General features: G+C 40.9%; 1 protein-coding gene across 3 annotated transcripts in view; it reads left to right on the plus strand.

Moving 5' to 3' along the window:
* Window positions 1-26531, plus strand: part of fam49a (family with sequence similarity 49 member A) — a 45749-nt gene extending 19218 nt beyond the window's left edge. For 2 of the 3 annotated variants that reach the window (XM_030720975.1, XM_030720978.1), the window contains exons 2-12: window positions 3789-3844; window positions 9923-10002; window positions 12038-12159; window positions 13275-13380; window positions 13561-13697; window positions 13836-13913; window positions 14188-14304; window positions 15187-15266; window positions 15665-15791; window positions 15872-15942; window positions 16406-17274. In XM_030720975.1, coding sequence (XP_030576835.1) covers window positions 9933-10002; window positions 12038-12159; window positions 13275-13380; window positions 13561-13697; window positions 13836-13913; window positions 14188-14304; window positions 15187-15266; window positions 15665-15791; window positions 15872-15942; window positions 16406-16469 — 972 coding nt within the window. In that variant the 5' untranslated portion in view covers window positions 3789-3844; window positions 9923-9932 and the 3' untranslated portion in view covers window positions 16470-17274. Of the gene's footprint in view, window positions 1-3788; window positions 3845-9922; window positions 10003-12037; window positions 12160-13274; window positions 13381-13560; window positions 13698-13835; window positions 13914-14187; window positions 14305-15186; window positions 15267-15664; window positions 15792-15871; window positions 15943-16405; window positions 17275-25582; window positions 25654-26118 lie in introns of those variants that run through there. The other variant, XM_030720977.1, reaches the window with a different exon arrangement.
* Window positions 26532-26798: the final 267 nt, after the last annotated feature.

Here is a 26798-nt window from a genome sequence, read left to right on the forward strand (position 1 = left end):
ATTCCAGTCGAACTCTTGATTGATGTTTCCTGAAAAACATGTTTATTTTTTTTTTGGAAGTCTGCATGCATCTCCCTCCACACTGTTTGACTGCACCACCTGCTGAGATGATTGACAGATTTACTGACTTACTAACAACCTGACTCTGAGTGTCTGGATGAATGTGTTACTTTACTGAAATAACAAACTGGCATAGCTGGCTTAAGTGTGGAGGTTTGGATGGTCCGGCCTGTTAATAGCTGGGGTTTTTTTTTGGTTTGTTTTAAATTCTAGTGCAGTACATACTGTTTTTTGTAAAGGTACTTCCTGGTTAATTACAGTAATCACAGCCTGTTTCATTGTGTAGGTGAGTTAGAGACAAATGAGGAAATCCTCCTCTGTTTGACTGAAACTAGAAGCAGAGGAGGGTAAAGGTATGACAGGGACACACAGGGAAAAGAGGAAGCGTAGAAAGAGCTTAAAGAAGCTGAAATGCAGAGAAAGAGAAGTTTAATGTATAAAGAGTGAAGTGGGTGTGATTTTTGAAGTGTCTGTTCTCATCAGTGCTCAGTCTGTGCTGTCCACATGGTCTTTTGGCAAGTCTATGTCTGAGAGGTCCAGATGGGAGCGTGCGTGCGTGTGTGTGTGTGTGTGTGTGTGTGTGTGTGTGTGTGTGTGTGTGTGTGTAGACCTGGCGTGATGCTGAGGTGACCAGAGGGATTAGCCACACTTTCTGCCCTTACAAGGAGAGTGTCTAGTGTCTCTGGGGGCATCCATCCATCCATTCATCCGCAGCATCCGTTTCTTTTTCTCCCGCTCTGTTGCTGTGCAGGTTCCACAGAGGTGGGTCAAGGCAGATGAATACGGACAATTTTCAGTGACAGATGGTAGTGAAGATGCACTGTATGTGTGTTAATTAATTAGCTGATCATCAGAAAATTAAATCTCAAATTTAGTCGTCTTTTCTATAATGAAACCTCTCAAATAGAAAAATTGTCTTTTCTGTGTAACATAAGCTGTGATATATTTGTGGAAGTACAATCATGTAAATACTACTGTTTATATGGAAGCCAAAGTTCCAGTCAGCTGTATCAGAATCTCAGACACGCAACTGCAAAAATATATGATGTCGAGCAAAGCCAACATTTGTTTGTGTGTGCAAGTATTTGCATTATGTGGTCGTGTTAAATTGTGTGTGTGTGTGTTTGTGTGTGCGCGCCAGACATGTGTGCGTGCACGCCAAGGCTGTAACTTATTAAATTCAAGATGACTCGTACTGTCATTTGCATTACAAAGTGACTAATATGTGTAATTAACCAGTGAGCATGCCTCTGCGTGCTGCTGTTGTCCATTTCCACAAGGCACACTGTAGTTCAGGCTGATAATGAGTGAATATTAGGGACCCCCTGTGCTGTGCTGTGCTGTGCTGTGCTGCACAAGGCAGACTACTTTAAGTACTCTGCTCTGCTGACAGACTGTAAGCATTTAATTTAAGCAGGTCATTACTGTTTGGATGCTTCATTGTGTTTAAATGAAAATTCATATTCAGATGAAAAAGTGACAGCCCTGGTTAATGGACTGCTCAGTGGAGCTAGACTGAAAAAATGAGCCGGGGTTGTATTAGATTATGTCAGGCTGAATACAGCTGCAAGAGAATATGTAAGGAAAGCTCATTTGTGCAGTACATACCAGTATTTTTCTGTTCAGGCAAATGAATTGGGTATCTGTTAAACACCCTGTTTAATAAAGTGGACCCATTATGACTTTTCATATCTTTTATCATGTATATACACTTAAAATGGGTAGCATGGTGGCGCAGTGGTTAGCACTGCTGCCTCACAGTTAGAATAACATCTGGAAGGTCTGGGTTCGATTCCACCTTGGCCCAGGCCTCTCTGTGTGGAGTTTGCATGTTCTCCACGTGCTTGCGTGGGTTTCCTCTGGGTACTCCGGTTTCCTCCCACATCCCAAAGACATGCACTTACTGGGGTTAGGTTAATTGGCTACTCTAAATTGCCCATAGGTGTGAATGTGAGTGTGAAAGGTTGTCTGTCTCTCTGTGTTGGCTCTGCGACAGGCTGGCGACCTGTTCAGGGTGTACCCTGCCTCTCGCCCTATGACAGCTGGAATATGCCCCCCCCCCCCCCCCCCCCCCCCCCCGACCCTGAACAGGATGAGCGGAAGCGAATGGATGGATGGACACTTAAAATGGCGATGTCTCATATTAATTGTGGTCCAGCATTGAAATGCTTATTTGTACTTGTACAAATAATAGCTATGACCCAAAAATTCAGATTTATGTCTGCTCTAAACACTCAATGTCAGACAACTTTTTTTTTTCAATGATTGGCTCTTTATGATATCAGACTCTTCCACTTGGGGCAGTAAATCACCTGGAGTGGACATTCTGCACCCTTTTCTGACTGAGACCAATGGCCTTGGACTCAGAGGTGCTAATTCTCATCATAGTCACTTCACACTCGGCTGCAAACTGCCCCAGTGCTGGCAGTGCAGTGGGGCTGGAGGTCATAACTTGATGACACCAACAAACCCACATCATCAGCACAAAGCAGACACGAGATCAGGACAAAGTTGGTTTGGAAGCGGAGAAGCTAAAACAGTTTGTTTGAGATGGTCTGTTTTTGCCGTGGTGCACAAGGGATTATATTACACTGTGACTAAAACAGCTACTCTACCAGAGTCCAAGAATAAAAATCTGATTGGACCTAATAGATCCTGTTTAAACAACACTGATTATTAAATTAAGGTAGAAATAAAGTTATAGTTCTTTGCAGACAAATATAGGAATATTATTTATATATATTTATGGATATTTGCTGCTGCCTGGATTTGTAGTCCACTGTAGCTGGCCAGACCAAAATGAGCCATGTGGGGCCATAAACCAAACATTTTAAGCCACAACAGGAAATGCAGCAAGATGTTGTAACCAACCACAACGCAGTATAAAAACTTTACTGCTACATAATTCTCTCCAGTCAGGCCTCTTCGTAATTTAAAACTACTTTGTAGTAGGCCAGTGTATTACTATGCACAGTAGCAAAAAGAATATGTCGAGACTGTAGCATCAGGAAATAGTCAGCCATGCAAATGATCCTCTCTGTTCAGCAGAAGGATACCTCTCATAATTTGACTTATTTTAGCTCTACATGAGCAGGTTTTATAGGCCAATGAATGCCCAAAATCTGGCCCACAAACAAATTTAGAAAGCAGTCATTACAAATATTAGGTTCAAATGTCAGTGGAATATATTCTCTCAGATGAATGATGAGCTTCAGTTGATCCTGGTGTTTTGTTTTTGGGTTTTTTTGGGTTGGACACTGCCCTAGTTTTAGACCAAATATGACATTGCCATCTATTTATTTATTTTCTGCTCTCGCCCTAAAGGGAATTATAGCATTGTGCATCTCACTGACCATTAGCAGGCACAGGCTGTCACAGGATATTTAATACTCCAGTAAACCTGCAGCAGACAGGCTAATCAGCATTATTATTTTTTTTTTTTTTTTGGATATGACAGACAGTGGTGTAGATATCAGTGCTGAATTATTCAGTGGTGTGTTTTGTGATGCTTGACAGTTGTATTTGTTTGTTGAAGGCTGGTGTGCATCAGCAGAAAAAAGGTTAGTTGGTTAATTTGGAAAGCTGATACTCTACCTGCCCAGTCTGCAGGTGTGCGACGTCCACACCCACAGATGTATTTTTTATGAGGAACTGTATGATTGTTTTTCTTGCTGGCATGGGTTATCATTTTTCTAACAGTCTGCTTTTTCCCCTTTTTTTTGTTACAGAGACACAAAGAAAGCGGATGATATAGATAGCAGCCTGAGGTCCTCCACCAGAGAAGGTACGCCACTCAAACATTACGAGAATATTTTTCATGTTGGTGCAGTCATGTTCGAGAGAGACCGCATTCTAAGCTGCCGCTAAGACACATCAGCCCTACAACAATGCTGTGATTTAGCTGATCATAGCTAGCTGGGATTAGCCTGCAGTTGCTGTGTTAAGCCCCAGACATTTGCACTTGAAAGCTCTTCGTCCTCTGGGCTTTAAAGGCAAACACTGTACTTTCATTTGGTGTTTATAGGATCTGCGCAGGATTACCAAACACTCAGTTTTCTGTGCCACACTGTTGATGTTTTATTACAACTTTGCAATGAATGAATGAATGCCTTCTGGAAAGACTTGTGCAATGAGAGAGCTAAATTTGAAATGGTCATTGCATCCCTCTTTTTTCATTTTATTTTTTTTTTATCTATTTTCCTACTTTATAGAAGATTAAACATGCTTCTGCAAAAATCTCAGCTGTTCTTCAGGACATAAAGGTGTCAGTGGGAGGGTAGATTTTATTCTTTAATAATAGGTGGTTGATAGGCGGAACAACATGGAAAAATAACAGCATGGCGTGAATCATGTTGTTTGCATGTGATTTGCCCGTTTTTAAACAAATGGTGTCCCATTCACTTGGGAAAATTGTGCTGAACCGTGTTATTCTGAATCAGAAAAACAAGGTTCACATAACCTGCAGGGCCGTGTAAAAAGCATATTGAGCCAGTGATGGTGTTTCCACCTTTTGATTCACCTGTGAAGCACACACAGGATTTTCACGTTAAAATTCCAATGAAGTCTGTTGAGATAGTTTATAAATGTGAAGAAAAGTTCACCTGCTGCGGTTATGAAAGCATAACTGAATTAAGAGGGATAAAATCAAAGCTGTCTGTGTGCAGACAGATTGTTTTAGTTTGATGTATATTGTATATATGCTGAGAGGAACCCTCCATCTTTCTCTTAGTAGTAGTACCTGCAGCATGTGGTGTTCAAAAGGAGGCCACAGCATTTACTCCATTACATTTATTTTAAAGCTTTAGATGCTAATTATTGTTGCAGATTTAGACTGTAATACAAATAAATGCTAATGAATTAAGCTATATTATTCTAGATTAAATTAGTAGCATATAAAGAAATAAAATTAGCATTTTAGTGGGCTCAGGGGCCAGTGGGGATACGTTATGGTGGACACTGAGAAAAGGATCTCACTGATTCAGATGAGTTTTGTTTTTCAGGCTTTGGTCAGTTGAGTGTTTTTGTATTTTGCACAAACACTCTGGTGAGTGATGTTAAAGTAGTGTTGATATCTGATAATTATTCTTCTCAAAGGTTTTTATTACAGTGTCCACATTAAAATAATACAACTCCACAAATAATCTGGTTTGTCAGTTTTCTCGGATCAAGATTTCTTTCTGAGCACATTTTGGTTATGACTCCCAGACGGCAGAGGAGGTAATTTAACCGGGGAACTCATTTTGGTGCTTTAAGTGCATAGAATTTGCTTTAATTATAAAGCTTAAATAGCCCCGAGAGGCAGCACAGACTGCAGCAGGAATCCTTAAATTGAGGTTAAAGGAGGAGAGTGGGCTGTGCAGAGTTTTTGTCACTGAGAACAACACGTTAATGTTAACATGATGACTGACGGTATGGTACAAAATTCCCTCGCCAAAAAAAAAAAAAAAATGTAGACTTGGCTTGAACGTTTCGAGGGAATTGCAACAGCTATCTTGGTTTTATTGTCTTTGACAAAGAAACTAACACTTTTATTTTTCTTTTCTTTTTGTCGTTGCTTGCTGTGAACAGCAGCTCACAGGGAAATGGTTTCAATCTCAGACGCAGGTTTACGCTGTGGTTTGCAGTTCCACTCTGAGCATATTCTTGGCTGAAATGTCCCTCCACATGGTTATTCTATATGGTTGCATTTCCCATTGATTTAACCAGTGTCAGCTGATACCAAATACAGTGGGAAAAGTCAAACTTTCTGCACTTCCAGTCCGGCCTGTGCACTACAGAAGTGCTTGTGAAAGAGGAACGAAGTAACAAGAAACAAGAAATTCCCTTGAAGCACAAAATTAATATAGTGTTATGTGAACTGCAAACTGTGATATGGAGTGGGCTGATGTACAGTAATGTGCAGTCAACCTCCATTTCTCATCACATGATGTTCTTTGGATACCTGAAAACTTGAGCATCTGTAGTTCAGCTCAGACCACTGCTAAGCCTTTAAATTATACAGGATGAGTTTAGGTCTCGCTCATAGACTGACTTTAAAGAAGGATGGAGCCACCGTGCCGTTACCCTTTGGTTTTAGATTGTGCATTTTGAAGCCTGTTAGCACGTTGGCTGCTCCTGTGTTGTTTTCTTGGATGTAGAAGTGACGGTGTTTGGCCAAGAGCGTAGGCATTACAAAAGGTGTGTGCAGCTCCTGTGATGTCATCCATTGTTTTCTGAAGTCCTGTTTTGAAGCCTCGAGCATTTCCAGTGTTGCCATGTTGGTTGCAAAAAAAACCTTCTGTAGTCTTTTTACAGCCACAGGTGTCACCTTTCAGTCACCCTCAGGTAGAAGGATTTAAGGCACTTCCACACTGGCTTCATTTCCTGACCCGGAAGCTGCGTCCATGTTTTATACTATCTGTGGTCAATGGGAGGGAGTGCTAAGCTGTAAGCTAATGCTAGCAAGCTACATCCATAGACTATATGGATGTATTGCAGAGGCACGTGTAGCTTCTAGTTAGTGCTACATAACTAATTAAACACTAGATAAAACAAATTAAACAAACACTGAAGCAGTGAAGACGTGCTGCAGAGGGCGGTTCAGTGACATGAGGAAGCAGAGGGGAGGCCAAAACCGTACTTAGTCTCTACGCCACTGTAAACATGCTCTTTAATGAGACTGAGGATTGGCTCCCTTTTGCCCTGTTGCCTCTCGGGTCTTTCTCCCTTCCCATTTCTGTGTCAAGTGAATTGAAACAAGACATTCAGACAGACCAGTATCAGAAATATTTAAGAGAGACCAATAATATTTGTATACCACATTTTACCAAGAAGCCTGAGAATCAAATAAGAGCCACAGCCTCTGTTGGTAACAGACAGGTGGACCTAATGGGAGAAAACGTTACTGAGACATGTTCTTCATTGCTTACATTATAACGTGTCGCTTCAAGGAAAGTACGGCTATAATTATAACCATAAACAGTGAAACTGTCACATTCAAAGATGCTGACTGGGTGATATTCACTCTGAATATGTAACAGCCCCTCAGAGGACTGTACAGTAAGAAGTACAGTGATGTCATGTCTTGAGTGTGTGGAGTGGAGGCATGCATTGTTTCGCTTCCACCTTGTGTGCTTTGTTTTTCCAGTCTTATATTTAGTCACAATTATTGGAGGCTTAATTTTGGATTCATTTCTGTTTTTACTGTTTAAAAAAACTGTCCTGATGTTGTATTGAACAGCACTTTAATTGCAACAGAGTACAATGTAGAATTTAAATGAGATCACCTCAATTATAGACATGCTATAGAGGGGAGGCCAAAACCGTACTTAGTCTGCTATAGATATGTTCAGAAGTGTTTGACTGGCTAGCTGTGTGAGTAGGTACACATGCAGGCCGTTAAAAGTGATGCTTGTGCAGTATAGGAATTACAGACTAAAGTGGGTGTGTAACAGAGTGATGGGGCGTACACCCAGCACGAGTCTTGGTAACCAGATACTGCAGAATGTCAGGGAAATTGAGCAACAAGTGAAATCACTGAACAGTGTGAGGTAGGTTTCAACTTTAAACCCTACCTCACACCTCATTGTTGTATGTGTAGATGGGACTTCAGCCCACCTGATTTTCCAGTAGGCTTTTCTTAAATGCTTGATGATTGTCTTTTATTCCCAGTGTGCAGCTAAATGAAGGAAAAGGAAAATTAAACCAAAAGTGTAATGGACCTTTTATTGTCATATGGTCTGTAAACTCTCAGAGGAAAAATGTTGAAGTGTTTGGTTTGTAATCTCAAACTGTCTTAATATTTAACTGGTACCTGAGGATCGTGAACATGGAGTCTTACTGGAGAATACAGGAAGTAAGACTGCTGAGGAACATGTAGCCGCAGGTTAGAGTTTCCCCTGAAAAAAAATAAGGCTGATACAGCAGCACATGTACCAGCATGACACCGTTACAAGGATTAAAGGTGTGCTGTAAGTGAAATGTAAAAGTGTGTCAACACTGCCCCCTTCTGGTACAACTGTAGATCTAACTGTGATTCCATTGGAGCTGCATGAAAATGATGATCCCACACATTTCAAGGTATATCATTTTCTCAGAATCAAAGGCGTTGCTGTAGCAACAGTACGCAGCCTGTTATTATGCACACAGTCAGTTTTATATATGAATTTTAATGACGCGCACAGGATGTGTAGCGAATACTGTGATTGAAAAATAGTCGACAGCTCGCTGGAGGCTGTGCAGAGAAATGCAGTGTGAGTATCATGTGCACACTGCAGCACAGTGTCTCTATTGTTGTCACTTTACTCTCTGGCTTAAGTCAAGGGAAGCTGGCTCTGTCTGTGTGAGAGGAAAAGACTTTGTGATACTGGAGGGTTTTTTTTTTTTTTTTACTGGGTAAATATGCAACTAAGTGTCTAAAATACCCAAACAGGATTTTTACAGACTTTAAAATCATCTTCTTTTTAAATAAATGTATTTTTCTGATTTAACATGAATGTAACAGCTGTTTGTTTGTTTTTTACAATATAGCAGGGTTACGCTATTCTTATTTGACTCTCCATGAGGTCCGTTTTACCGTAATCACGGCCTCATGTAGGTTTAGGCCCGCTGTGATTACAGAGTTTGTGACCACCCTCATGCATGGGGGAGGTAGATTTTTCCCAGGAAATTGCTACCTACCTACTGCCTTTTGCCTCCAATAAAAGCTTTATGGAGTGTAACTGTAATTTGGGACTCTGTGTTTGGCTGCTTTCAGAGAGGCCTGGGTCCAAAAGAAACTGGTTAAAGACACTCTGGACTTTTGCACAGCAAGGTTGCTTTCACAGCTTCTTTGCTGACCAAGAAACACACACATGTACTCACAGCTGCACAATGTGAAGAGGCAGCAGTGAATGGCACCTGTGTAATCCTCTTGTGTTTTCAGAGAAGCTAGGAAAGCTTCATTTCCGTGAAAGAGATGTGAAACAGTTGTTTAAATAAACAGTTAAAGAGGTCTGTAATGCTTTTCATAATGTTGTCATCTGTATACTATTAAAACAGGAGATTAAAAATGGCCAGACTTTTAAATAATGGGGGTCCACATATGTACAAGTATTCCCTGTGAGCCAAGAGCTCAGACTTTAATCTGCTCTAAATGCTCAGTTTCACACTTTTTTTAAATCTAATCTTAGCTCGGTTATGACGTCATAGAGGACAGGATATCCTTTATATGGTCATTGAACTGTACCTGTGAGCACAGAAGCACCACCCGTCCTGTGTATGAAACCTTTGTTTGCACGAGGCAGCCAATCAGAAGAAAAGGAGAAAAGACCTTAAAAGACTTTCAGAAGGTGTTCTTGATAGTAAACTGAATGCCTTTAACTTTAAACAGAAGAAAATATTTGATTTGTTAATCTGTGATGGATAGTTGTGTCTGTTTAGAGAGTTTATACTGCAGGTAGTTAATTAATTAACTAAGGATTTAATTAAGGTCTAAATGGACATGAATTGTAATGAGTGATGTGTGAAAAGTCCCTCACACATGCTTCAGTGTTTACAGGGTTGCAGCAGTAGGTCAGCCTCACTGTTTGTATCCTGTATGAATGAAAGTATCTGTTGCTGATATCTACCTGAAATTTCCCCCAAATGTGTCTGAAAAATGGAACTGTCTCCTATACATCAGTATAGGTCATCAGTATGACCACATTAAACTGGTCTGAAATCAGTTTGAATGGGAATCCTAGTAAATATAAATAACACTTGAGTAATGACCATATTTTCAGTTTGTAAGTTAACATATTTTTTTCTCTTAAGTCATTCACACATTGAAAGCTTTTGTTTGTTTTGTGAAAATGTGTTGTGTATATCATGTCTGTCATGTTAACCGCTGTATTTTGACCATCAGGTTTGCTGGGATGGGTAACCTGCTAAAAGTCCTAACAAGGGAAATAGAGAACTATCCACATTTTTTCCTGGACTTTGAGAGTAAGTGTGGCAGGGGACAAAAGATGGATGGAGAAAGAGGTGTAACCTGCTCTGCTGTTTCTTCTCTCTCCGCGAGTCTCTGCTGTCAGTGACAAAACCGTGCAGGCGTCCTCTTATTTCTCTGCCTTTTTTTTTCTTCTTTTTTCCTCCCCCTCTTTGCTCGGTCATGACCTCCTGCTGTATCGGCTCTGATCTCCCATCTCTCTGATAACTTTAACATCACACATGCTCTTCCTCCTTTCTTTCTCTGTCTCTCTCTTGCAGAAACCAAATGGGGAATCTGTTAAAAGTGCTCACTTGCACAGAGCTTGAACAGGGGCCAAACTTTTCCTTGATTTTGAAAGTGAGCACAGCTTCTGCCTGTCTTCTTGCTACCAGACGACCCCCCCCCCCCCCCCCCCCCACGCCCCCCCCCCCACGCCCTCTCCTTTTCCCTAAATCAGTCTTCCCTTCAGCCTCTCTGTAGCTGCTCTGACTGGTCAGGGGTCAGACCATTCAGCTACTGGATGGTCAACTTTGAATTTCTAATGTTGCCTCTGAAGGCTGTTATTAAAATTCATGATTGATTTTTTTAGTACCACTTTAAAATAGGAACTCTGTTCTTTGTATGCCAAGCAGAAGAAGAATGAATCTGACCCTTGACCTTTGCTGCCTGCTTTAACTAACTTGTCTGCATGCACCTCTTTGTGCACTTTTGCCACACTGAATGCATAACGCTTTGATTATTGTGTTAATGTTTTGCCATTTGGCTTCATTTGTAATGTAGTTGTCATTAATAAATGTTAAGATTTTTTCACATTCCATCACTGCATTAGTGCTCTGCTTCCCAGTGTCCTCATAAAACACACAAATGAGATTATTTTTGTTTTTTAACAAAGCAAATGAATCTGCTTTTTTCTCAAACCTCCTACAGAAAAAACACACAAACACACACACACACACACACACACACACAATACGCCTCCACAGTGGCATTTCAGCTGCTCTCACAATGCAGCCAACCCCAGGCTTTGTTTATTCAGCAGAGAGGAAATGATAGGAGTGGAAGGTTTTTGAAATGCAAAACAGACCCCAGACACAGAGTTTTAATGTCAGCGATGCTCTACATTTAGACTCTGTGTGGTCATGATAGCAAACTCTCCTATTCAGAGCCTCATGCAGACCCCTTACAGTTATGTGCAGGGTTAAAGATTTTGTTAGCTCACACTTTATTTATTATTTTTTATAACTGAGCTGATATTGAGAGATGTGAGTTATGCAGAAGTCAGAGCATGGTGTAAATATGCAAGCACCAGGAAACAGTCGGTGAAGTCGCAGGTAGGCTGCAGGCATGGCTGAGACCACAGGAACTTTGGTTTGATTCAGTTAGCAGCTATTCCAGCTTCCTCTGTAGCTCCATGTGTGTCCAACAGCTTTGGATGACGCTACGCAGAACCACTAAAAGTGCAGACTGACACTTTCTCACACACACACACTGTACATTTCACATCTTTTACCGTCAAATATAAAGTAGCAGCTGCCTTAATGCACCCAGATTCAGAGATTTTTTTGTGTGTTATTGTTAGTAAATGTGGCATCTTTTGAACCTTGCTGTAAATACACCTCATCTCGGTGTATTCAGTCAGAGAGGTGTAGAAACATTATGGAGCCAATTCTAGGCTTTCCAGTGCAGGTGGTGGAATGTGTTTGGTTTGGTTTAAAACTGTTAAAGGCAGCAAGTTTTGGTATTTGACTCTAAAAGGACTGTGGAGGTCACACGGCTGAATGTTTTTGTTCGTTCTCTTTTTGTTCCCCAACGTTGGGTTTCACATTTCAAAAGAATGATGGGTTACTTTTTAGGAGCAAAAACATTCAGCGAACATGCCCGCTTTCTCCCAGTGGGTTATTAATTAAAGCCATCCTCACATCAATACGGAAAGAAAATGAAAGCTCAGCCTCATCCACTGAAGTTTTTTTTTCTGTAATTACAAGTCAGTCACAGATCGAGAAAAGACGCATATGAGTCATGTTTTTATGTGGATGTGTGTGTGCTCAGATGCGCAGCCGACAGAGGGAGAGCGCGAGGTGTGGAACCAGGTGAATTCAGTCCTCCAGGAGTCTGAGAACATCCTGGGTGGCCTTCAGTCATATAAAGGGGCTGGACAGGAGATCAGAGATGTAAGGAGGAACACACATCCTTTAACAGGAGACGTGACACTCAACCATCCTGAATACAAATCCCTCGAATAATCCATTTTTTTGCATAACTCCCAAGCCAAGAAACATATGAGCAAGTTATGATATTGCACTCATGCAACATACAGTGGAGGTTCAGGTTCAGCTGGTGGTGGGGGCATATCTAGTTATCACTTTCTTTGCTTACTATGCTCTCAACATAAATTAGCATGCCATCATATTTGAGTGGTGATTCTATACGTGTAGTTTTTATATCCTGGTGACCATTGAACTAAAAAGTTACGGCTCTTTCCTTTAGTTAGATAGTGGCTTGATGTAGTTCACCTACAATAACTGCTCAGAGGAGTTACCAAGATGGCTGCCAAGTGGCAATACTTGATTCTCAAGGGACTTTGACGGTTGCATGTCACAAAAAAAAAAAAAACACTCCAGAATTTCTGATCTCAGTTTTTCTGCCAGTTATCGTTCAACATCCAGTTAAAGCTTGAATTAACAATCAGCTTTACAGCATCACAGAAAGAGCTGCAAATCAAGTCCGAACTGCAGATTCTGAATGCAATCAAGTCTTCCTTGAAGTAGCCTCTTTGCTAATGCTTCTGTGCAGTTATTTGGAGAGGTTATTTTAAAGCCCTGATCTATATGAATGCGAAGAAAGCCTTAACTTTCAGTTCAGTGGTCAATAGAACAGAAGAACTGCAGGCATAGAAAATTCCATAATATAATAATGGATTTTGGTGATATGATCGACATCTGTAGCTCAGCTCAAAGAACAAATGCTATGGATACAATAAGACAAGAAAAAGGTAACAAAAAAAAAAACAAAATCTGCACTTACACATTTACTGAGACACCTGCCACCACACAGCTGAAACTGTTGTGAATGCCTCAGTTTGCATATCATCAGCTACCTTTTTTTTACCATTTTAGGTTTGTGTGAGTGCCATTTCTCTATGCCGTTAAGTCCTCGTTGAGAGGGGTGTGTGTGTGTGTGTGTGTGTGTGTGTGTGTGTGGGTGTGGTGTGTGTGTGTGTGTGTGTGTGTGAGAGAGAGATGGTCGATGGATGTGTTTGATTGTTTTGTTGTTTCTTTGTTTCCAGGCGATTCAAAACCCCAGTGATCACAGCCTGCAGGAGCGAGCGTGGAACTCTGTCTGCCCGTTGGTCATCAAACTCAAGACGTTTTACAGCTTCTCTCTCAAACTAGGTGCAGTCACACTGCTGAACAGATGTGTTGGGACAGGATTATTACTTCCTTTAGTTACTGAACAGGTTATGCCATAGGTTTCATCTTAATGAGTCACTTTTTAGATGATGAATAAAGATTGAATTCGCTTTTAAAATTAGTTGATTTCTCGTGTGTGTGTGTGTGTGTGTGTGTACACAGAGGAGGCTCTGCAGAGCTTGCTGGAGTCCCTCACATGTCCGCCCCTTACACCCACTCAGCACCTGGAGAGGGAGCAGGCACTGGCCAAACAGTTCGCTGAGATCCTCCACTTCACTCTACGCTTTGATGAGCTCAAGGTCTGTGGAAACACTCGAGTTAAACTCACACGCACACTCAGTCTTGTCCCGATAAGTCACGACTCATACTGTATATAAAATACTTGTGTATGCATGTGTGATGGCTAAAGGATAACTTGCCCACTTGTTTTCTCTTAGATGAGAAATCCTGCCATCCAGAATGACTTCAGCTACTACAGAAGGACCATCAGTAGAAACCGGATAAACAACATGAACGTGAGTTGTGAGCTTTCATGTTTTAGATTTATTTGTGTGTTGAGTGCATATCTAACAGGACACATATGAAGAGAGTGGGGACACTTTTTTTTAATGTTAAACCAGAGTCAGGAAAAAGAACAAACTGATCAGATTTAGGTTTTCAAACTGAACCCGGTAACTGGCCTGATGTTTGCAGTCTGGATGGTTCTGCTCAGTAGCTTTATTGAAGGCTACATGACGCTCATCAGTGTGGAATAAAACTGGAGCCTCCTGTTTGTTTCTGCACCCACAGCTGGACATTGAGAGTGAAGTCAACAATGAGATGGCTAACAGGATGTCTCTGTTCTACGCGGAGGCCACGCCCATGCTGAAAACACTCAGCAATGCAACCACAAACTTTGTGACAGAGGTAAGAGTGCTGACAGCACAGGACTGTGAGCAGTGTGACTCAGAGAGCTTGTTTGTTGTTGTAGCTTTAATGATGCATTTTACTGAAATAATGCAAAAATATTGAACTTGTATCTGAAAGGCGTTACTAATACAGATAAAGCCGAGCTCTGAGGAGCTTTTTATTTTGGTTTTACAGCCTGTTAAAACAACTATTTCTCTGATTGGTTGTTTTGAGCAGCAGGCAGCTGTATTCAGAGGCAAAACTCTGCATTCATGGCCTTCTCATCACCAAACAGAAGATAGCCAAAGCTAATGACTAGCAACTTGTAAGGTTTGTAGGTGTTCTGTGTGAGCTACCCTCTCCTGGTTTAGTCCATTATAAATGGACTGTAATTTAACAGGCGTAATTAACAGTCTGTTTCATGCACAAGGATATTTCAATATATAGTTGCAGGAGCTGGAGATCAACCCACAGACCTTCTAAATAGTTGACAACCTGCTCTAAATATTGAGGCACCACAATTTTTGAAGGCCATAGGTGAGAACTGGGTAAGCAGTGAGGAGTGTAAGGGGTCCATCCATGACATGTGACTGAAACAAACAGTATTACTTACTTACTGTGACACCGCACATCCCTGTTTGCAAAAAAATACTGACTTTTCAGACTTGTATAGTCGACTTCTCCATGTTCATACAATGTTATCTGCTGCACAACAGAATCATGGCTAGAGATTAATGCCTAAAGTTGCTCTCTTATTCCTGCAGCAGGGTTCATACACCTGTTTCCGCAGCCTCTGTTTTTATTTCAGGTCTGAAGATATTTGTAACGACCACTGCTGGCTCATTAACGATGACATCAGTAACAAGCCTTGTGATAATGTGTGATTTGTTCTTTGTTCAGAACAAGACTCTTCCACTGGAGAACACAACAGACTGCCTCAGCACCATGGCCAGCGTCTGTAAAGTCATGCTAGAGACACCGTGAGTTAGGATTCTGTCTTACACACACACACACACACAGTCTGGAACATGGTCATGAGCCTTGAAGGTTTTTCAAAAGTGCGACTGCGACTTTAATCTCTGTCCCCACAGCAACACTTTCCATCCAGTTTTTTCACCTTGATAAGAAACAAACTGACACCATGTGTTTCCCAAAACTGCAACTTTGAATCATTTTCATTTAAAGAGAACATCTTAAAGTCTGGTTGATGATGTATAAAGACCACAAGGACACTGGTTCAGTCTTCACACACAGTATGAGCACATGCATTCATAAAACTGCACACCAGCTTAGACACACATCTCCACTGTGTAAGACGTGCATCTGTCTAATTTTGTGATTCTCCTCTAATCTCGTTATTCTCTCTCTGTGTATCCAGAGAGTATTCAAGCCGTTTCAGCAGTGAGGACACTCTATTATTTTGCATGAGGGTCATGGTTGGAGTCATCATTCTGTATGACCACGTCCACCCCAACGGCGCCTTCAACAAGTCCTCCAAGATAGATGTAAGACACACACACACACACACAGTAGTACAGTAGGATTTGCAGCTTTTGATTTGCTGACACTATTGTTTTGTTTTCAGATGAAAGGCTGCATAAAAGTGCTGAAGGACCAGCCAGCAGACAATGTAGAAGGCCTCCTGAATGCGCTCAAGTAAGTTAAAGAACTCTGCTTTGGATCCTGAATGAAGGTTCTTGTGTGGGTTTGCTACTATTAGATTCTGGTTCTAAACAACAGACTGGGAGCAGTCTTATCATGACTCATGCTATGTATCCATTTTGGAGGTTGTATATCTTGATGTGCTTCTGCCGAGGTAAGGACAAACTGTAACCATTTTCACACTGGTTTTGGAGGCAAACGTCCAGTTGGACACTGGCTGGTCTTTAACCTCCCAGCCTCCTTATGATGATATCAGACTGGGTTGATTGGAAACTGCTGTTACTCTGTTAGCAGCTGTGCTAATTTATTCTTCTCAGTTTAAAAGTCAGGCCTATTTAACAATAAAATGAAGACCTGATGGGGTGTGAAATTTGGACCTGATGTTGGTGGACTTTCTTCAGACTGCGTTTTTGTTGTTGCACTAATGTCCACTTTGATCTTCTTTTTTTCTCCTCAGATTCACCACAAAACACCTGAATGACGAGAATACTCCCAAGAACATCCGAGCGATGCTCCAGTAATATTTGTTCCTTCTTATATAAATATATATAAATAGATATGAAGAGGATCACGGCTCTGACCTCAGATAAGATGTATATGTTTACATTATTTAAAGACTCGATGTTAATACTTGTGTGTATTTGCATAGTCATTCCCTCCAAGTTATTGAAGCCTGCAGAATACATACTTTCCACTGTGCAAAAATAAAAAAAGTCTCACATGAATTGCCTCAACTGATGAGAGCTGTCAAAGCACAGATGATGGATGCCCATCAGCCTTATATGTAACTGAGCTTTGCAAGCAGCACTCAGAAATAAAGAAACCAGGCAGCAGAAAAATGTCCTTTAATGAACTGTTTCAGTCTTTTCCACATGTGACAGTGTGTGCACCATTTTTATGAAAATTAACTTTTTTCATTTGGAACTGTGGACATCCCAAATCCTGACTGTTACATCATCTTGCGTCTTCTCTTGACGTGCGAACAGTGAGCTGGAAAGCCGGAGCACACAATCATTCCCGTGATGGACATTTCTGTTGCAGTGAAGGGCTAAATCCTAAAGCAGGGGTTGATGTTTGGCCGTATTCTCTCCTTGTGTTCAGGCTCTAGCCTTGTGCACCCTTTGAAATGAATCCACTGTGAACATAAAACCCTGCTTCATGCGTCAAGTCAGATCCAGTGTGTCAAAGTTGAGGTGTGATTGATAAGTCAGTGCAACCCACCAAATGTTTTATTCATCTGTGTTTGACTTGCGTGACAATAATTGTGTGTTTTGCCACCTTTTCAGTGACTTTTAATCTGTGAGGCTTCGTTATAGAGCGTTCTTTAAAAAAAAAAAAAAGCCCCAAAATGTCTTTAATTCTGTATAAATGATCTTTTTCTTAGAAAGATTTCCACTTTTATTTTCTAAGTCTTGTATTTGAATCTCTTTGAGGAATGAATTTAATATTTCCACTGGAGGGAAAATGTGTCCAGATTAATTTTTTTGATGTCTGACTTCATCACGGTCCCTGCAGACCCTGTTGGTGTCGATGCCAGAGTGACACACTCACAGTGAGATGAGCTGCCTCGTTATATTGTCTGTTACTAAAACTGTGGGTCAGTCTTCTGATATCACGCTCTGGATAATCCCGATTGTTTTTCAGTGTATCCACAAGCAGAGCCTGCTCACAGTGGGTTGGACAATCTGTGACTGTATGCTTTAAGTTTTGTTGTGGTTCTTTTATAATCTAATCTGATCACCAGTGCGTCAGGATAGCATGTGTTTATACAAAGCAACAAATCCTTCTGCAAAGCAGTTCTTACTTTCATTTCTTTTTGCTAAACTGCTGTAAACCCCCTGTTGTGATGACAGAATTAAAATAACTGTATCATCCACCTGAATATTAAGACGTAGCCTGTGAAACGTGCAGTTCCTTTCAGTTTAGTTTGAATCCCAAAGCCATAAATACAGCACACTCCCTGGTCTGTAATGTTCATCCTTTGGTTGGTTAACATTGAATTAACATGTCTTTCATGTATGTTTCTTTGGATTCTCTCATATTAATATATATACATATATTTGTGAGCCATACTTTGGATATGACATTTATATTGCAACGAGTGAAAACTAAGAGTCCTTGAAGCCAGGTTGTACGTATGATAGCGACATTTCACATCCAACTGAAGTGGATTTTTTTTTTTTTTATTAAAAAAATTGTCACAGTTGATGTACACAAGGCTTCCCTCTTTGCCCAAAATATGCTACTGTGTGCGCTGAATGCAAGAAGTTGTGGATACTGATCAAAATCAGTTTCTCTGTCTTAAACTGACATTTTACTGTTGAATATTTCTGGAGTTCAGACTCACTGCTTATATAAATGGCTTTTGCTTTGTTCTTGCATACTGAATGGGGATGTGTGGATTGGATAATAAAGGTGGTACATTTCTTACACGCTGTTTATTTTGGCGTTCTTGTGTCGCAGCATTTGAAATGAGGCCGGTGCACAGATTATAAAACATACTGAAATGTTCCTGGTACACTTATTAAAACCACAGACTAGACATAAAATTTGGACTGCTATTTTGAAGCCTCAAATTTGGCTCAAATTCTCAATGGCGTACCTAAATTGCAGGAAAAAAAATGAACATTAGCACTAACTGGCTGCCTCATGTGTCTGAATTTGAATCCACCAATTAAAAACAAGCAGCTTCAAGCTGTCTTCAAAGTGAGACACACAAGAAAATCCTGCTGACCTACCCATAAACAACAGGTTACCACACAAGAACCTTTTTACACTAGTATGAGCACAACATGTTACTGAAGCAGGACATTGCAGTAACTTGCAGTACCAGCATGGTGCGATATTTAATCTCCAGGAAGCAACTTTCTCCTGCTTTTGTGTTGATTTTCAGTGATTTAAATGATACTGTGGTCAATGATCGATCATTGGTGGTGCTGTAAAAGGTCACTGATGGAAAAATGTCTGGATCCTGGAGATGATGTGAATGTTTGAGTGAAGATGAGGCTGAAATGATTTGAAGACTTGAACTGAACTGAATGGATTTAAAGTCACTGAAATGTTGTCAGCATGACAGTGATGGTGTCTGAAATTCAGAGTATGAATCTCGACATATTTTCCATTTAAAATCACCTAAATCGGTGATCATAGGATCTATAACAGATCCTATGATCAGGCCTGGGATCAGGCCCAGATCCAGTTCAGGCTCCAGTCATTTCCCAGCTCATCCAGTCTGGATCATAATGGTTCATAATGGCTTCATTTTCCCGACACAATCTACATTATTTATTTAAAATGTCTCATCCTTCCAAAGCTGTACTGAAACATTTAAAACCCTTAACAGTAAGTCAGTGAAATATCTCTGCTGTGGCTGTCAGCGAGCTGTTATCTATCAGTGAAGCTGATCTTAGATCAGATTAGAAACAGTTCAACTGGAAACATTAAAGTAGTTTTTTCTGTAAATCTCACTTTTATCCAGTTTTGGCAGAAATAATGAAATGCTTCATTAAAAAATTAATAAAGTGAGGCTGCTATTCCAGCAATAGATTCAATTTGCACTGTATAATTATTTAAACAATTAAATGGTCATAAACTGAACTGTCATAAACTGCACAAACTACACATTTTTATCTTCACTTTCTGTCTCCTGCAGTTTGTCCGTCAGGCTGCAGCTCAATTAGATGTTATGATTCAAATGTAAAATCAGGATTCAACTTCATCCATCCATCCATCCATCCATCCATCCATCCATTCTCTCCCGCTTATCCGGGGCCGGGTCGCGGGGGCAGGAGCCTAAGCAAAGAAGCCCAGGCTTCCCTCTCCCCAGCCACCTCCTCCAGCTCATCCGGAGGGACCCCAAGGCGTTCCCAGGCCAGCCGAGAGATATAATCCCTCCAGCGTGTCCTGGGTCTACCACGGAGCCTCCTCCCGGTGGGACATGCCCGGAACACCTCACCCAAGAGGCGGCCAGGAGGCATCCTAATCAGATGCCCGAGCCACCTCAACTGGCTCCTTTCGATGTGGAAGAGCAGCGGCTCTACTCTGAGCCCCTCCCGGATGGCCGCACTCCTCACCTTATCTCTAAGGGAGAGGCCAGCCACCCTTCGAAGGAAACTCATTTCTGCCGCTTGTATTCGCGAGCTTATTCTTTCGGTCACTACCAAAAGCTCGTGACCATAGGTGAGGGTAGGAATGTAGATCGACCGGTAAATGGAGAGCGTCGCTTTTACACTAAGCTCCCTCTTCACCACGACAGACCGGTGCAGCGTCCGCATCACTGCAGAAGCAGCCCCGATCCGTCTGTCGATCTCCCGCTATCTTCTCCCATCACTCGTGAATGGGAGCTTCATCTGATGGAAATTCAAGTTGTGTAAATGACGACAGCAGTCAGAAATTTTTATAACAAACTTTTATTCTGTCTATGATGATCACAGACTGGGTCAAGATCATTAAAGTGACTCATCATGCTCCACACTGACACGTGCGATCCTCCGTCCATCGGATTCAAATAGCGGCGCTGCTCTTTATTTACCCGTTGCCATGGTGAATCCTGGTGTCGGCGCTCCGCTCGTGATGGCTGCACTCAAACTCAAGTGCTAATGTGTACAGGTGAGGCTCCAGGTGCTTCTGATTCTGCCGCCATAACAATGGATCAGACTCACCTCAGATCACCCACAACACTTCCTCTATTTCCCCCGTCTTTTTCAGCAACTCCAAATCACGCAATGAGTCAGTCACGTGATTGCAGAAAACAACACGGGGCCGCCTTTGGCTTTTGTCACGTGATATTCTGAAAAACAATACGTGCTTCCACACAGGCGTCATTTGGACACGCCCCCTTCGCGGCACAACTCAACGTCACATTCTCATGTCTTTGAAGTCATTCTATTTGCATTAAAGACCAAAGGATCAGAGGCCATTTGTTACAACCTCACACCTATAAGTTAGACGCAGGAGAAGCATTAACACAGTTAACACAGTTTGCTCGCAGCTTCTTTGTTCGCAGCATTCAAACGTTCAGGATCAACAACAAAACATTTGGAAACATTTACAGAGTCAATGTCTCAAGATAACAACATGTCTCTGCACCCAAGACAGAGTGATTATGCCGACCCTGAATCCTTCAGAAGGGCATTTGATTCCATGAAGACGGAAAATCAAGATATGCAAGATATCATTCAACAAATGGCGGAGGATTACAGTCAGCTGAAGGAGAAGAACAGAGAGATGGAGGCCCAAATTAAAAACCTCCGAGAAATCTCCCCACAGGACCAGCCAGGTAAAGATCTGCAGTACAAGCCTGACTTCAAGAACTTAAACGAAGGTTGGAAAATTGTGCTCAAGAGATCGCAGCAGCAAATCGGAGAATTACAACAAGTGGAAGCATGGACTGATCAGCTGGCAGACATGTTTGAAAAAAGTGGGAAAAAATATGAAAGTTTGCAGAAAAAGCTTGACGAAGCACTGCAAATAAATAGAGAACTGCTAAAAGACAAGCAACAACAGGAGGCCAAGTACAGAGAGATGGAGCGTGAGCTTCAAGACTTGAAAGCAGAACACAAAGAGATGCAAAAGAAGCTTCCAGACTTGAAAGAAATACATGAGACAAAACACAAGGACCAAAACTTGGAAAAAATACACAAAGAGACACAAAACAGCTTGGAGGAGAAGAACAGAGACATGGAGGCCCAAATTAAAGACCTCGGAGAAATTTCCCAACAGGACCAAACAGGTGACGATCCGCAGTACTTGCATCACTTACAGATCTTAAACGAGGCTTGGCAAACGATGTTTAACAGTTCAAAGCAGCAAATAACAACACTCTTGGTCAAAAAGAAAAATACGGAACAGAAACTCCAAGACTTAAAGAGCATAGCTAAAGAGAAAGAAGAAATGGATGCTTTAGCTGATGAGATGGCAGACTTGCTTAAAAAAGTGACAAAAAAATTGAAAGTTTGCTGAGTAAGCTTGATCAAGCACTGCAATTAAATAAAGAAATGCTGAAAGAGAAGCAACAACAGGAAGCCAAGCACATGGAGACGGTGTGCGAGCTTCGAGACATCAAAGTAAAGCATAAAGCGACACAACAGAAGCTTAAATATGCGGAACAAAAATATGAAGCGACACAACAGAAGCTTAACTATGTTGAACAAAGATATGAAGAGATGCAAAAGAAGCTTCAAAAAAGTGAGAAAAAAACTAAAGGTTTGCAGGTAACGCTTGATGAAGCACTGCAGAGAAATGCAGAATTGCAAACAGAGAAGGAGCAACAGGTAGAAGAGATTAGGCAGGCAAAGAAAGTGCAGGATGAGAAATACGAAGAACTGAAGGAAAAGCATTCAGAAAAGGAAAGAAGGTTGGAAGAACTCCAGGAAAGATGCACCAAACTTAAAGAAGAGAATGCACATATCGTCAGTGAGGTCCACAGACTCATCCTCAAAAACAAAGATTTAGAGGAATACCGCCAGAAACAGATGAGAAAGTCTTTCTGGTTTTCCAACAGAGGTTCTGCTGCTTCTCCACCTCAACCTGGAGAAAAATAGGCTGCTCTTCCTCCACCTTTTCTCCATCTCCTTCATTTTCCCCTCTCCCATCTCTTCACCTTTCAGAACACACGCTAAGGAGACTAAAAAAAGAAGCAGCGCCACTGGCTGCTTCATCTAATTGGCCACAACATTCACTAACAGCGCGTCCTAAACATCACATTTATCATACAACTAAATATGCCATTGAACCCATCAGTGGTAGGTTAAAACACCATTCCTCTTTTCCATCACGCCCCCAACCGGTCACAGCAGATGGCCGCCCCTTCCTGAGCCTGGTTCTGCCCGAGGTTTCTTCCTTTTAAAGGGAGTTTTTCCTCGCCACTGTCGCCAAGGGCTTGCTCACAGGGGATCTTCTGATTGTTGGGGGGCTCTTTAAACCAACCAAGGATAGGTTCACTGCCATTAAATATGAGACTCAGCAAATATGTTTTAAATACATGATTATTTAAAACATATTTGCTGAGTCTCATATGCAATAAAAAATAAATATATATTGTATGGAAATATAATTCTAGGAGACTGAAATCAAATTAAAATTTTAAAAAACTGAAAGTATCTGTGTTAATGTGTATATGTTCATATAAGAATTCATGTTTTACGGTAAAATATGGTAAATGCATTTCTGTGTGTGTCGCTGTGTTTGTATGCCAAAACATTTGAGGAAAATGGTCATCAAAGGACATTTTCTTAAAGAGCACAACCATAGCTACAATTTGAAGTATAAATTGTGCGGGTACAACACATTTGTGGGAGTAAAAAGAGCTGAAAGAGAAACCAATCTGAAAACTAAAAGAGCTGAAATTCTTCAGTGAGTGATGATGTCACCACTCTAAAAGCTTTCAATACAAAATTTCAAAAACCGTCTGAAAAGTTCATAAAAGACTAATACCTGAACAGCTCAATGTCTTGGATCCGTTTTTGCTCTAGCTCAAAGTATGCTGAAGTAATTATATCTCAAAGTAGGCAGGAAGATAATTTGATGCAGTTGCTATTTATTTCAAATGGCAAAAATAAAATGTATGAAAGTTAAATATTTAAAAAGTATAAAGTTACAAAAAAAAAAAAAAGAGTAATAACACACTTCTCCAGAAAAAACTTTGTTGTAGACTCTTAAAGGGTTGTTTTTTTCCCAGAAGAGGAGCCCCCCCCCCCCCCCCCCCCCCCCCCCCCGCTGGCTCTTACAAAAATTGCAGCTTTAAGGCAATTCCACATTTGCTTCACTTCATCCTTATTTTTTTTAAATAAAGAGTCTGATTAACAAGAGCACCGTTTTTCTTTGAAACTTTGGATTATGCTGTCATTTTTCAACAGAACAGCTCAAATATTTGAGCTGCAGTCCTGTTAACCAGGGCTGGTATTACATACACAAGTCAGACAGGTGGGAAAATCGTTTCCCCGAGGGGCCACATGAGAAACTGGGACTGCTGTGGAGGATTGCACCAATACGCTTATTTCAGTTCTACTCAATATTAATTTTATTTGTTTATAAGTTATTAGTGTGGCCCATGAAGCCTCACAGTGAGGCTGACAACACAATTCCAAAACAATAGTACTGAAATATTCCTGAAAGACTACTTTTTATCGTTGTCATTTCTCCTATATAATATTAACCATTCTTCCTAATCATCCATCTTTCTATATCTAGTCATGTTTACACAGCTGTTACATAGCCTGGTTCTGCTGGAGGTTTTTTCCTGTTAAAACGGAGTTTTTCCTTCCCACTGTCGCCAAGTGCTGTTCATAGGGGATCGTTTTGACTGTTGGGTTTTCTCTTTATTATTGTAGGGTCTTTAAAATATAAAGCACATTGAGGTGGCTGTTATGATTTGGCACTATACAAATAAAATTGAATTGAAATTGAAGTGAGTTTACAATACATATTGCATATGCAGAAAAACTGAAGCTCTGGTTCTTCAGGTTGCATACTGTACTTCTGTTTTCCTCCAGCTGGGGTGATATAAATCACTTTTTGCTTGTGTGAGATGCCGACACAGTCTGGGGTTGAACTTCAAACAGGGGGGTACCTACAATGAGGAATGGATTTTTTTTTAGAATGACAAGAAGCATTTCCTGAAGTCTGCTACTATAAATCAGCTCATGAAACATAACCTGCAAATATGTACTACTTAAATAAATGTAAAGCATTTAATATGGGAGGGAATGAGAAAGTCTTACACCTTTAGGTCAGAGCCTGTCAAATTTTGTTAAAAACAACTACTCTCCTCTTCATCCTCCACCATTTCTCACACACTCTTCCTCCTCTGCTTCTCAGATTGTTTCCAGGTATTTTTTGGTATCATATTTCAGCTCACCCATGCTGACTGTACACTCTGAACTGGCATATATTGATCTAATTACATCATGATCTTGTGTTGCACCAGTACAGCAAAGGTCAGAGCCACACAGAATCTAAGATTTTTTACGATTGTAGCCACCCCTCCCTTAATTTTGCCATAAACAGAATAATCAAAATGGATTTTTAGGCTAAGGCTTAATGTAAGCACCGACCATCTCCACCTGCCTGGTATGAGGCAGGTCTCTCATGTTAAATAAAGCCCACTCCAGTCAAAAGAAGTTTGATATTTACAGCAAGCATCAATCACCATGGGGATGCAACACGGATGCTGAAGTAATTATATCTCAAAGTAGGCAGGAAGATAATTTGATGCAGTTGCTATTTATTTCAAATGGCAAAAATAAAATGTATGAAAAGTTAAATATTTAAAAAGTATAAAGTTACAAAAAAAAAAAGAGTAATAACACACTTCTCCAGAAAAAACTTTGTTGTAGACTCTTAAAGGGTTGTTTTTTTCCCAGAAGAGGAGTCCCCCCCCCCTTGCTGGCTCTTACAAAGAGTGCAGCTTTAAGGCAATTCCACATTTGCTTCACTTCATCCTTATTTTTTTTAAATAAAGAGTCTGATTAACAAGAGCACCGTTTTTCTTTGAAACTTTGGACTATGCTGTCATTTTTCAACAGAACAGCTCAAATATTTGAGCTGCAGTCCTGTTAACACACACACACACACACACAGTAGTACAGTAGGATTTGCAGCTTCTGATTTGCTGACACTATTGTTTTGTTTTCAGATGAAAGGCTGCATAAAAGTGCTGAAGGACCAGCCAGCAGACAATGTAGAAGGCCTCCTGAATGCACTCAAGTAAGTTAAAGAACTCTGCTTTGGATCCTGAATGAAGGTTCTTGTGTGGGTTTGCTACTATTAGATTCTGGTTCTAAACAACAGACTGGGAGCAGTCTTATCCATGACTCATGCTATGTATCCATTTTGGAGGTTGTATATCTTGATGTGCTTCTGCCGAGGTAAGGACAAACTGTAACCATTTTCACACTGGTTTTGGAGGCAAACGTCCAGTTGGACACTGGCTGGTCTTTAACCTCCCAGCCTCCTTATGATGATATCAGACTGGGTTGATTGGAAACTGCTGTTACTCTGTTAGCAGGCTGTGCTAATTTATTCTTCTCAGTTTAAAAGTCAGGCCTATTTAACAATAAAATGAAGACCTGATGGGGTGTGAAATTTGGACCTGATGTTGGTGGACTTTCTTCAGACTGCGTTTTTGTTGTTGCACTAATGTCCACTTTGATCTTCTTTTTTTCTCCTCAGATTCACCACAAAACACCTGAATGACGAGAATACTCCCAAGAACATCCGAGCGATGCTCCAGTAATATTTGTTCCTTCTTATATAAATATATATATAAATAGATATGAAGAGGATCACGGCTCTGACCTCAGATAAGATGTATATGTTTACATATTTAAAGACTCGATGTTAATACTTGTGTGTATTTGCATAGTCATTCCCTCCAAGTTATTGAAGCCTGCAGAATACATACTTTCCACTGTGCAAAAATAAAAAAAGTCTCACATGAATTGCCTCAACTGATGAGAGCTGTCAAAGCACAGATGATGGATGCCCATCAGCCTTATATGTAACTGAGCTTTGCAAGCAGCACTCAGAAATAAAGAAACCAGGCAGCAGAAAAATGTCCTTTAATGAACTGTTTCAGTCTTTTCCACATGTGACTAGTGTTGTAGTCAAGACCACCTAACCCGAGACCGAGACAAGACCAAGACCAGAGGTATCGAGACCGAGACAAGACCAAGACTTTAGGGTCCGAGACCAGTCGAGACCAAGACCGAGGGGGGCGAGACCGAGACAAGACCAAGACCAGTGCCTGACACTACATGACACAATAAAATGTGAAAAATGATCAAAATCACTTCTCAAATTCATCTGAAAGATCCGCATTCCCATAAAATTACCCTGATATTAAAAACTCA

This window comes from Archocentrus centrarchus, chromosome 24, assembly GCF_007364275.1.
Source record: "Archocentrus centrarchus isolate MPI-CPG fArcCen1 chromosome 24, fArcCen1, whole genome shotgun sequence".
Lineage (NCBI taxonomy): Eukaryota > Metazoa > Chordata > Actinopteri > Cichliformes > Cichlidae > Archocentrus > Archocentrus centrarchus.